Genomic DNA, 14004 nt, shown 5'->3' on the forward strand with positions numbered 1-14004 from the left:
TTTACGTTGTCAGAGTCATGGTGTGCTCTAGAGTCTAGTCTACCTCAACATTAATGTAGACTGGACTCAAATCAGCCATACATTGAGACACAACGTCAGTAAAGAGTACAATCGTACATCTACAAACATTTACTGACACCAGTCCACCTTAGAGTATGCAATCACACAACAATATCACTCGATTGCTAAAGGAAACAGAAATCTCAGGAAAAGGGTGCTAATGCACATATAGGTGGTCTTTTAGAATGCTTTCTCCAGGACTCCTTTCATTGAAAACAAAGGTCTGAATGTTTCCTCCCTCCTTTCCCTAAGGTGTCATATCTGCTGTTTTGTAAATCTAGCCAAAAAAGCATTAAAATGGAAATATCTACATCCTAAGAACAATAGTAGTTTTAATGGGCTATGTTATTTTTTGCCAAAGTTTTTCTGTTGTGTTAAATTTGCATATTCATATGACATTTATGTTATGCATGTATGAATTAATTTAAGAAATCAGTCTGTCTTGTTAAACAATTAAAATATAGTATTGTCTAAAAAACCATTCCACCTTTTTTGTTTATATTACCAGTCTCTTCTAGCTCCTTCTCTTCATCTTCACTTTTCTCAGACTGCTCAACCAGGAAAATCTCCTTAATTGCAACCAAGTCTCTTTTCATGACTTCTAATGTTTCTCCTTCCAAAGACATGAGAAATGACTGAACCTAGGTTTAAAAAATAGTAAGCACTGATCACAATTTTCAACATAATATACTAAAGATTTTACAAAAAATCAGGAACCAGAATATCTTGGAAACATGAGATTAGTTTAAAGTAAACCATCAATCCTATGACTTACTGTAGGCACTGGTGGAATTGTCTGGAGTGTATTTTCAAGAATATAAAAGACATACACACTATCTGAACAACTGGCTCCAGATCATGTCCACTGAAAGAACATAAATAACTTCAAATTTCAGAACAGAGACAGATACAGCTTTATTTTTCACTGTAGTGAAATTACTCAATAAGCTGACGTGAATCAGAAACACTGGAAAATTTCCTTTTAACATGACCAGACAGCTATTACATTTTAGCAGGTCTTTAATATATCTATGTTTTAGGCTATTTTCATGCTTTATAAATTAATTTACTGTATGTCTGAGTGTGAGTATGCTCTAAGCTGTTCAGAGTTACAGAATATCTATCATACGTGAGGTTGAAGTTGACAGTATTCAGTGTTTGTGGACTGGGTGTCAGAGGTTTCTTTAGTCATAAACAATGACAAAAAAATTTTCCATATCACACATTATATTTTACATTCTTCACATCTTTGTAGGGGTGACACTCAACTTAGAAGACAAATGTAGAAAGTCAAGATGTATTAATTTGCAGTCTTTCATTTTAAAAGGAGCATATTTTGGCTAGTATTACTGGATGACTAATGTCAACTTCACATAATGTTTTTTGTTTGGTTACAATGTTACTTCATTTACTAAAAAATTACACAGCAAGCTTGGGAAGTTTGCGTTTAGATGCATTATTTCCAGTTACTGGTATCTCAATGATGTTGTGCTTACAGAGACTGGTGTACGAGTAGATGAAAAAATAACTCTTTTTTTTGTAGGAAGCTTCTAGAAAAATGGAACAGTAAAATCACTTTAAGATTAGTGTAGTAGATTGTCAGTTTGGTAATGAGACACCTGCCTTCAGTTCACTCTCATTAGACAGAATCTCCAGTGCCTCCAGATGGGAAAGACCCTGATATTCATCAAACAGTATTCCAAAATGAGCTGTTTTCTCCATTACAACTTGATTGGCAATCCTTTCCTTCTCCTTTTCTTTTGCCTCCCTTAACATCTAAAAAAGAAAAAATCTGCATTTTAATGGTGTAGTATTACAGTAATCCCTCCTCCATCGCGGGGGTTGCGTTCCAGAGCCACCCGCGAAATAAGAAAATCCGCGAAGTAGAAACCATATGTTTATATGGTTATTTTTATATTGTCATGCTTGGGTCACAGATTTGCGCAGAAACACAGGAGGTTGTAGAGAGACAGGAACGTTATTCAAACACTGCAAACAAACATTTGTCTCTTTTTCAAAAGTTTAAACTGTGCTCCATGACAAGACAGAGATGACAGTTCCGTCTCACAATTAAAAGAATGCAAACATATCTTCCTCTTCAAAGGAGTGCCCGTCAGGAGCATATAAAGTCACAGAGATAGAGAAAAGTAAAACAAATCAATAGGGATGTTTGGCTTAAGTATGCGAAGCACCGTGGCACAAAACTGTTGAAGGCAGCAGCTCACACCCCCTCCGTCAGGAGCAGACAAAGAGAGAGAGAGAGAGAGAGACAGAGTTTGTTTTTCAAGCAAAAATCAATACGTGCCCTTCGAGCTTTTAAGTATGTGAAGCACCGTCCAGCATGTCGTTTCAGGAAGCAGCTGCACAAAAGATAGCAACGTGAAGATAATTTTTCAGCATTTTTAGACGAGCCTCCGTATCGTCTAGGTGTGCGAACAGCCCCCCTGCTCAATCCCCCTACGTCAGGATCAGAGAAAGTCAGTGCAAGAGAGACAGAGAAAAGTAAGTTGGGTAGCTTCTCAGCCATCTGCCAATAGCGTCCCTTGTATGAAATCAACTGGGCAAACCAACTGAGGAAGCATGTACCAGAAATTAAAAGACCTATTGTCCGCAGAAATCCGCGAACCAGCAAAAAATCCGCGATATATATTTAAATATGCTTACATATAAAATCCGCGATGGAGTGAAGCCGCGAAAGGCAAAGCGCGATATAGCGAGGGATTACTGTATTGCTTTTTTTCAATAAAGAATAATTCACAATGAAATATTATACTTCAGTCAAAGATAATTTAAACAGGTTTACACTGTCACATGGCTTTAAATACCTCTAAAACATTAGCTATCCTCATATTACAAAGGTAATTTTACACTGTAAAACAGAATATTAATGACATAGTTTACAAATCAATAATGCTTGAAGCCATTGCCTATATGAATATAAAATATATATATTGTATAGCAGACAAAACAGAAACAAGCAAAATAATTTAATGATATCATTCATCCATTCTTAAACTACCTTAACCTAGTTCACTGGCATACTGTATAAGTACATATTCATCTGTAGTTATCATTTTAAACAAATGTAAAATAAGTGTTTAATGAATATCTTGCTTGAACAAAGAATTAGCAAACATTTTACCATATTTGCTCTTATTTTTGCTGAAAGTGTAAAAAAACATCACCAACCTAAAATGAATCAATTAATTAAACAATGAAATTTGTCAGAAAAATAAATATAACACAATTAATTGTCACAATGATTTTGTCCTCTTTTAGATCATGCATTTTGAACAGCCTACAGGTATATGTAATCCTTCATTAAACAATTTGCATTACCACTGAAAGGCATGTAATAATTATTTTGTAATGCGTTTAGTTACATTTTAAAAAAACAATTTAATGACTATGCCTATATGGAAATTTAAACACAATGAAATATTATTCTTTCGATATATTATCTCAAATCACAGAACACATATAAATATAATAATATTAATATTAATGTTACTGCAAAGTTCTAAATAAGCACATCTTTGATGACACATTGTAATCTTAAAGACTGATGGTTAAGTTTTGTCTACTTGCAAGGCCACCATTCAAAGCTGCATTTAACCATGTAGATTTATATTACGTTCTTATCATGGCTACTGTAACATTTGTTTTACAAGACAATTAAGCTGTCATGTAAAATAGGTAAGTGACTTGCACTGTGTTTATTACTGCAGAAATGGACAGAAAAATAGGAAAATACAATAATTTGAAAGAGAGAAGTATATGTCAAAGGCAGAAAACTGGGTTTACTAATTATAAAACTGCTCCAGTTGTAAAGATGATTGAAATCAGGACCTGTATCAACAGGTACCGGAATAAACCCTGGTTAGGAGGCTACCTCTAACTTGTCCTGGCAGGGATGCCAGGTGGGGATGCAGAAAAAGGCGTACTTTGAATTACTCAAGAGATGTAAATATAGTGGAAAGAGAGTGTGGAATGCATAAGAGAAACACTGTACTTTCTCCAGTCCTGAAACTGCTGGCAGCAGGAGGCTGCTATTTAAGGTCATGCAGGCTTGTCTGGCACTTTGGTAAAAAATGGGCCAGCAGTCTGATCCGGAAGAGAGAGGTCTGGGCAAGCTATCCCAGGAGTTCTGGAGGGCTATGTCTGATTCATAGATACTTTCAAAGAGACCAGAAATATCATTGGAAGTAGTCAGGAGATCTGGTACAAAAGATGTCAGTGGCCACTGACCTGTCAAACTTGAAATCAGGTGGAGAATGGATAAGAGTTCACTTAGCAGAAGGAAGGACAAGAAAAGTATAGGAAGGGAGAATGCTAGAAGGTCTAGAAAGGGGGAAGTGTGTTTCTTTGGCATTGTTTGGGTTTGGGGACTGGAAGAGCACCCTTAACAGGCAACACACTAATCAGTTGTAGTGACAGTACTGTGCAGTACTGTTTGGACTGAAATCACCAGGAAGCACTCTTCTTTGCATTGCTAACAGCCTGTCCCTGCACAGATAGTTAATGGAGTTCTCCTTTAGCTAACAACTGCCCGTCAGCAGTTACCACAGTGCAAAATGTGTGACCTGGGATGGACAGTGGTGTGATTTCACAACAACACAACAGTAGAGTTGACATTTCATCAGATACTAGAACAAGAGTTCTAGAAACAGAATACAAACCCATCACCTTTATTTTATATAGCAAACATAAGGAAATATAGTGCAATTCTTTACATATACTGTTTACTGCTGCATATCTGGCATATGAAATCACTTGCCTAAGGTCACACACATTGTGAGAGATAGATGTTAAGATTTTAGTTATCATACTGGTTTATATGATGAAAGAATGTATTCATTTTGGCAGGAAGAAAAATATTTCGTTTGACAAACCAGACTTATACTGACAATTACTGCATTTTCCCTGAGAAACATTCATGGTTCAATGGCTCATAACAGACCTGAAAAAAAAAGTAGTCTCTCTATATAATATACAATCTGCTCCTTAAAACAGCTAATCATATGCATACAGTTAAATAAATGTATAGTGTCTAGACATGGTTAAGAGGTTTTGTTGTTGTTCAGCTAAACATAGACAGGGAAAAATGTGTTATCTAAGTAACTGACTGTGGAATGATTGTCGGCACCAAATGTAATGGTTCTAGCATCTCAAAACAAATGCTGTTCTGGCATTTTCATGCACTGCAATCTCTAGCTATGTAGAAAGAGCAATGCAAACAAAATCCACTAAGTGACAGTTTTGTACATCTTGCTAGAGAACAATGACCAAAATCACTCAATCTAATAGGAAGACCATAAACCACAAATACTCAATTGACAGCTTTTCATTCTTTAAAAAAACAACTCATTTGTTCAAGAAGGCATTTAAGTTACCCTGACAATCTGACCCTTCTTTCAGTTTACCCTGTCCAGATGCTTAGGATGTTTTGTGTTATTTGTTCAGGGTTTTCTTGTAGTATTTCATTTTATTCTGGTTTATTGTCTCTTATTCCAATTCAAAGCTTTGTGTATCATATATTTATCTTTATTTAAAGTGCTATGCAGATAATGTTTGTATTCAATGTTGTATATACCCTATTGTTCTTTCTGAATTTCTGTGAAGTTTTTTGAACATGGGAAATGTGATAGATGTATTTTTGCAATTATTATATTCTTCTTCTTCTTCTTTTTCTTATTCTAATTATTAATAATAATATAAAAAGAGGGATCTACACTGGCTAATGGTTTTTCCAACATTGTCAGGAGAAACAGAATGATTTATAAAACAACATTTTGCTAATTAGTTACTTAATGATATTTAAATGGTTTACAGTTTATCCTGGTACTGTGAACTGAGGTTGACTCAAAATATATTCGCTACATAATGTTTTTAAACAGCTAAAAAGTACTCAGAATATATTTAATTACCAAAACAATTTTGTATAGGATCTGTACACATTCAAAACTGTTTAACATGTTACTACAGTCACAATAAATTTGAACTAAGTAAAAAAAGTCCTTTGCTGCCACCTACAGGTATAGATGTGTATTTGTTTAGACATGGAGCAGAAATCAAGCTTATAATAATAAACATTTGTAATATTTATATAATGCACCCTTTTCCTAGACTTTAAAAGCACATTATATTACATTGAAACATTTACTATGTCAAGAAATTTATATCTGTTTTAGTCTGAACACAGTTGTTAACAAAGATGCAAAATAAAACACCCCTGAAAAAAAGTCCAAGTAATTTCCCAGAAAACCTTTTCCTGTTAACCATTCTATTAACCATTCATGAATATTATAAGATATAATAAATATATACAGTTCATTACTTTGTGACATTATTAATATAAAGTAGACAAATAAAGTATTTATACATAGAAACAAGAATCTTTTAATAGAGGAAAATGTATTTTTGATAAAATGCAGCTTAAAATAACACAAATATCTGAAATAGTAATGAACATATGGTAATTTGAAAAAGAGGTCTTTAGCAAACTTTGGTCTTACCAGCATGATGAAATTATTTTTATTTTATGTATTCCATATGTATACTGACAAAATATCAAACAAAGGATGGCAATATAATACCTGTGATAATGTTGCAGTTTTTTCCATAAGTATTTTAGTCTTTTTGAAGCCAGGGTCATTCTCAGCCAGAACATTCATTGTTTTCTTACCAATAAACTCCAGTGCGCCAAGACCACTAGAGATCACTGACTTACCCTGTTGAGAGAAACAGGACATTAACAACAAAAACTATGGTCAAATTTGACATGGAAACAAAGTCCAAAGTACAACTAGAGTATAACATAATAAATATTGATATTTTATCTGTGGCACAATGGCAATAGAAACAGATTTTCTTTGTCAATTTCTATAATGGAAAAACAACATCTAAACCTTACTATTCACAGTTCCAATAATATCCTGTATTAAAATTACTGTATATCAGGAAAGACTAAGTGTATATGGTGGGACAGCATGAAGGAATAACTACCATATATACTCACGTATAAGTTGGGTCTTGAAACCTAAAAAAATTGATCATAAAATCAGACCCCGACTTATATGCCCATTCTAAAATGCAACCCTTAACTTTTTTTTTTTTACGTCTTCTTGCCTACTCCGATCTCGCATCAGTTTCTCAGATGCATCGAATTTTGTTGCAGTAGCACAGTTACCAATTTCTTTCGCTACTTCAATGACGTTTAATTTAAAACTAGCTTCATATTTTCTCCTGATCGAACACTCCATCATAGATAAGGGATGCTCTTACGATAAAGATGTATGAAGGTGTGAGAAACAAAACACAGTTCAGTGCAAACATCACTTCAGAATAGTTTGGGTATTACCACGTGGTCACACAGGCACGAGAGAGAGAGAGAGAGAGAGAGAGAGAGAGAGAGAGAGAGAGAGAGAGAGAGGTTAGGAGCATAAGCTGATACAGCGCACATAGAAAAAAAAAAAAAACCCATAGAAAAAAAGGCAGTGTGTTCTGTGGTTACTCTCTCAGGTGGGCATTAGCATATCATAATCTCTTGGACCAATAGCGTGAGTTTTCCATTTTTGACTTATAAGACTGACATTATAAAATACCAAAAATTATACAGTAAAATCAAGTCCCAACTTATCCATGAGTATATACGGTATTTTAAAACCAAATACAAAAGTTTTATTGTCAATAAAAATCCTTATTACTGGTGGACAATACTAAACTGCAGAAAAGAATAATTCTGTAATGCCTTTCAGGACGAATATGAAAATAGAACAAATAATTAAATTGCAAAAAAGGACTGAAAACCAAAGTAAGAAAAGAGGTGGCTGGAAAGGATAAGGGTGTGATAAAAACAATTAGGACATGAAATTTAAGAATGAGTAAAATAAAATATAACATATTTAAATTATATCAAAATAAACCTAACTTTATGCAGGCTGGATCAGACAAACACAAGAGGAAATGTAGTACTGTTTAGATGTGACTCAGGTACTGTATTTTACATTGAGGCAGTGGCAATGATACATGTTACTGCCTGGGGGCTGTGCTCAAGTTTTAGGGGGATCACACTCCTCAGCTTCACTGGTAAGACCTATACCAGGAATCTGAAAAAGAGAATCTGGTGGTTGGTTGATCCTCGGACTCAGGAGAAATAATGCAGGTCTTGTCCTGGTTGCTGAACACTGGACAAGCCTTTTACACTCAGAACGATTCTAAAGAGTTCATGAGAGTATCCCCAACCAGTCCACATGTGTTTTTTGGACTTGAAAAAGGCATATGACTGCATCCCTCAGGGTGTCCTGTGATGGAGTGCTTGATCTGTTGTTATGGGCTATTTGGTAACTGTACAACTGGAGCAAAATCTTGATTTGCATTGCTGGCAATAGCAGCTGCCTTTTATCAACAATTCTGTTCATAATTTTATGTATCATTTTTTGGTGCAGTCAAAGAGTGAAGGGTGTCCAGTCCAGTGACCTCAGGATTGCATCTCTGCTTTTTGTGGATGATGTAAATCTGCTGGCTTCATCGGCTGTGACCTTAGACACACATATGGGCAGTTTGAAGCAGAGAGTGAAGTGACCTAAAAAGTGGCTGGGATGAGGATCAGCACCTCCAAGTCTGAGTTCATGGTTCTCAGTCAGATAAGGGTGGATCGTCCTCTGCAAGTTGGAGATGAAGAGGTGCCTCAAGCTGAGGATTTTAACTGTCCTGGCATCTTATTCATAAGTGAGGGAAGAAGGAAGCGGGGGATAGACAGGCAGATTGGAGTAGCATTAGCAGTTCTGCAGAGATTGTACCAGTCTGTCATGGTGAATAGGAAACTGATCCAAAAGGCAAAACTCTTGATTTATTAGGTATCTACATTCCTACCTTCACCTATAGCTGTGAGTAATGACCAAAAGAATTAGATCATGTGACAGAAATGAAGTTCCTTCAGGTAGACACTTGGGAGGAGCTCAAAGTAGAGTCGCTGCTCTTCCACATTGCAAGGAAACAGATGAGGTAGTTTGGGCATCTGATAAGAATGACTTCTAGATGCCTCCTTGGGGAGATGTTCTGGGCATGTCCAACTGGGAGGAGACCAAGGACATGCTGGGGAGATTTTATATCCTGACTTGCCTACAAACTCCTCGGTATCTCCCCAGAAGAGCTGGAGGAGGAGACAGGGAAAGGGGAAGTCTGGACATGATTGATTAGACTGGTGCCTGCGACCTAGACCCAGACAAGTGGCAGAAAATGGGTGGATGAATGAATGGAGTAGCCAGTACAAGTTATGCATAGAAATATTGGCTTTATTGCTTCCAGTTTTGAAGAAAAAAAAAGAAATAAAAGCAGTCTTATTTTATAGAGTGGAAGATTTAGATTGTCCAGATCTTTAGGAAGACAAAGTAAATTTAATGACTAGGTATCAAGAAGTAGTATATTACCTTCAAGGAGCATTAAAAATTGTTTCACCATACTTTCCTACTAGGAATGGTGTTCCAAATAAAAAGAATATGAATCCATTGGATGACTAGATTTTAATTGTCATTATACTACTCTTTCATGTTCTACTTTCTTACCATAAATCTCAAACTTTTCTTCTTGGCTAAAGATTTTCAGACATCGAGTCAACGGTATTGTGAGTGATAATGTATTAACTTTTGTAGTTCATGTAAAGCCATTCAATTCTTCTGGTTATCTGCCTTATCTTATATCATAATATTCTTTTACTCTCCAGTGTTTGTACATTTTTTTAACACCAGGAGCTAATATTAATATTTCACTGATGCCATTTACTCTTGCACATGCTTTTCTTACTGACTGACACAAACAATCAAACAATGTAAACCATTTTGGACAGCAGCAGCGAGTCTCCCTCCAAAGTCCGCAGACTATAATTTACTTTAGAATGAGTTCAGGGGTGCAGGTGAACTTTGAGGGAAGTTTTGGTACTCTGATGTCCAAAAGGGGTAAATATGAGTAGTATGTTTGTGGGTACAGGAAAGAAGACACGGTAGTTACCAATGTAAATAACCAAGTGAAGAACTTTTATGAAGGAGTGAGGTTAAACAGGAGAGAAATTTGGATTGTACAGAAGAGAACAGATGAAAATAAATAATATTAGTAACAGTAGCTCCCTCCTGAGGTCGTGGGGAACCCATTAACTGAGCTTCACTGATATTAACACTAGAATTTCTGAAGCCTACGAAAAAACTCATAATCCAGGCACACCTTAAATCCCTTCATACCTCTCCATCAGTGTCTTTTGTTTTGTAAATGTGTTGATCAGCACAAGCAGCAAGCAGTCTGTTGTCCCATCCCCCATCTTGACAGAACTCAGCTCGGGCAAAATGCTCTACCAGCTCATGCCAAGTCGATTTACATGTGGCTGTCAATGAGTCAAACACTCATGCTCAAATGTCAATCGACAGGGAGTTTATACATATTCTTGAATGGTGCAGAGGTAAGAACTGCTGCCTTATAACATGAAGGTCCCAGGGTTTGAGACAGGGCGCTCTGCATTTTGAATAGTGAACTGCTATTATTATTATTATTTCTACAATATAATAAAAACATACATTTGATTTGAGTCTGTAACACCCAGTGTAAATTTTGGCTACTTGAAAAAGTTAAGGCTTTATCACTAGAATTACCAGAGCCTACGGAAAAACTTGTAGATCCGGCCCACCTTAAATCCGTTCACACCTCTCCGCCAGCATCTTTTGTCATCTAAATGTGCTGATAAAGACAAGCTGCCAGCAGCCGGCTATTCCATCCCCCCACCAACTTAGAATGTGCACGAACTTCTCCCAGCTCATGCCTTGATTGATTATCTGGGAGTGAACTGGAGTTTTAGAGTGGAAATAATAGATCGTTATTTGGAGCACATGCATTTCATGTATGTTCTGTTTGTACAGCAATCTGTGTAAACACATTGTTAAAACAGAAACTTTTTCATATTTTAGTAATAAATGTTACAAAATGTAGGCATAAACTATAGAATGTGTGAAGCCTGACATCCAAACATCAAATAAACACTTTCACAAAAGGTTCAAGGTTGATACAATGGTTTCCGTGGTGTTGCGTTCTAAGATTTGCTTCTCAGAACGCAGTGCCTCACAGATCTGAGTTCGAGTCCCCGCTGGGGACGAAGTGTTACTTTTTTTTTCCTTTTTAACCTCAAACGGACATAAAATTTATAAATTGGTATGCATTGTCAGTTAATGAGATCGTTATATTTTCATGTGGGATGCTCCTTTTAAAATATTTTTTTAACAATTGAGACTGCAATTAACGAACAACTGTCCTTATAACTGTTATTTTTAAGATCCATAACATACAGACAGACAGAGCACTGCATAATAGAGAGACAGACAGGCAGAGAAGTCACTAGATATATAAATAAACAGGGAAGGCACATGTACTGAAAGAAAAAAAAGATCAACATGTGCGTTGTTCCTGCTGCACTGAATAAGCTCACGCGCTCTAACCCAACACCCCCCCCAAACACCCAACCAAGTAACAGCACAAGTACAGACGCAAACCAAGTGTAATCAAGAGTGTCCGGTTTGATCCCCACTCACTCCTATATTTGCTGTTTTCAGCAGTAAGCTGTTCTTTTTGTTAATATTATACAGTACACACATGCACTTGGTTTGCGTCAATGAGCATGTACCCTCTAAAACACATGTAGTTGTGATCTCTCTCTCAAAAACGTCAAACATTACTCTTTAACAATCTCTAGATGATAATGTCTGCTGAACAAACAGGTATTGTTAGCAAATTGGAGGCAAGTTATGGTCCAACACGTGGCAAGAGGCTGGCGCGTGAGTGAGGAGGGCCCCGCCTGGCTCCCTACTCCTGAGGTCCTGCCTTCTCCTCCCCTCAGCCTGTCTCTTGGATTCATGCAAATAAATTGGTACCGCAACTGAACTATAATACTTAGCGTGATGAGAGAAGTTGTAAAATCAACAGGAATGTTCAAGCAAATTATAGAAAAAAAGAACGGCAGGATATACAGTATACAGCATTGTACAAACCAGATAAATAAATAAAGAAGATTATGACAGTGAATTCAGAGAAAAAAAGAAATATAGCAGTTCTCTCGTGAAAAGCAGGCAGACATACAGACAGACAGACGCTGGATTTTATATATGGAAGCAAAGGTCTGTGATATGGTTAGCATATTTGTAGCTGGAAATCCACAAATGGAGAAAATTAATTACGTATCTTAAAATAGTTTTTATTCCTAAGCTTTCGACTCCTATCTGGAATCGTCAAAAGAGGAAAATGATTAGACTTACAGGAATCAAAGGCAATATATAGCAAATAAGGACAGTAGGTGGATGGTAGGGGCTGTGATGGGTGGTGGTGTTCAGAGGGTGTTGGTAATAAAGATTTACTTATTATGTGCATGTTGTTCTTTGCAAGCCTGCATATGCTGGGTTCATGTCCAAAAACATTATCATGTACTTGAATGGGCAGTGACACATATTTTCTTGCTCCTCCATTCTGGCTTATGGTATAGGATGATTAATACTAGCAGCAATTATTTTATCTACAACTTAAAAAACTACTCAACAGCCTTTCAAATCGATATCTGTGTTGTTTCTTTTATGTATCCGGTTGTATGTATTGTCAATTGTTTTATAGCAATGTGCCTAACCAGTATGTTATGCAAGTAATGTTATATACACATAACAACATACTGTATATTTGAACTTTAATATGTATTACACAAAATAATTATATAACAATCAATTCTTTGAATGTAAGAAAATAACTAACAAATTATCATTTTTTAGAAATTTTGAAAGATGCAAAACTTTGCAATGTACAAAACTAACATTGACAAATGAAGCACTAAATATAACATTTATGATTCTAAAAGTAATGAGGTGTAAACATGTTAATATTTACAGCTGTTATTCTATCATGTTCTCTAAGCTGAAGTGTGGGTGAGTTGTAATTACATCTACATTATGTTTCACTTTATGTATAATCATTCAGATCTATTTTATTTATTTTATAGTCTTTTAGAAGTCTTTAAACATTAAATGTCCTTCCTTTGAAAATATTCTATTGCTGGCAAGAAATATGTAATCAACTAATCTTGTTTACATAAGCTATTTTTTTATAATATTAACTTTCTATGAAAAAAGGTAGTTGGTGGTTGGTATGGTAAAATCAGTGATGTACATTTCTTCCTGATAATTCTAGTAAAGTGGAGTTGAATCCTAGTCCATTAACTTGGCTTGGGAAGTTTGCACAAGTTATTCAGATATTCTGGGTGTCTCCCCACATCCCAGAGTCGGTATTTAACCTAAGACTCACAACTCTAAATTGCCTACCATACCATAATGATACATTTGAGCTCTCTGTGTTCCTAAAACTGGACTTATCGGGTACAGTACTGTAACAGATGAATGAATATGCTGTTAGCTAAAGTTGCACCTCCCAATAAAATTGTACCATTTTTTTGAAGAAAGCAATGTTTAATTTTGTGCACTTTTTAGTTTTGCACTGATACACTTTTATTACTTATTAAATAAAAAGAAGTTAGCTTCACTGCATTCTGTATCATTAAGTAAGAACCAAAAGTGAAAATAAATGGTGGTCAGCATCATTTTATTCTTCTTTAAATAAAGCATGATTCAACATTACTCTGAGGTTTTCTGGAGTTCTGCTAATAGTTTAATAATGTTATATTATAGTTACTACTTCTTTTTAAAACAGGACGCATACATACACACGTATCCATTTTCAAAGCAACTCATTCCATTTCTGCTGCTGGGAGCAAAAAATTAATCCAACAGCAATCAACTGAAGGCTTGAACCCATTATAAACGGCATTTTCTTCTCTTTCAAATAATTTTTTTTTATTAATTTAAAGAGTTCATAAAAATAAAGCCATTATCTAAATACAAAATTAACTATTTGGCAAATTAATCTGACTTT

At 35.6% G+C, this 14004-nt stretch overlaps 1 protein-coding gene across 2 annotated transcripts in view; it reads right to left on the reverse strand.

The window, feature by feature from the left end:
• Positions 1-14004, reverse strand: part of fam114a1 (family with sequence similarity 114 member A1) — a 62021-nt gene that overhangs the window by 20460 nt on the left and 27557 nt on the right. The window contains exons 6-8 of one of the 2 annotated variants that reach the window (XM_028801979.2): positions 6657-6791; positions 1684-1836; positions 566-701 (exon numbers count right to left, since the gene is read on the reverse strand). In XM_028801979.2, coding sequence (XP_028657812.2) covers positions 566-701; positions 1684-1836; positions 6657-6791 — 424 coding nt within the window. Of the gene's footprint in view, positions 1-547; positions 702-1683; positions 1837-6656; positions 6792-14004 lie in introns of both variants that reach the window. The other variant, XM_028801978.2, reaches the window with a different exon arrangement.

This window comes from Erpetoichthys calabaricus, chromosome 5 (assembly GCF_900747795.2).
Source record: "Erpetoichthys calabaricus chromosome 5, fErpCal1.3, whole genome shotgun sequence".
NCBI lineage: Eukaryota > Metazoa > Chordata > Cladistia > Polypteriformes > Polypteridae > Erpetoichthys > Erpetoichthys calabaricus.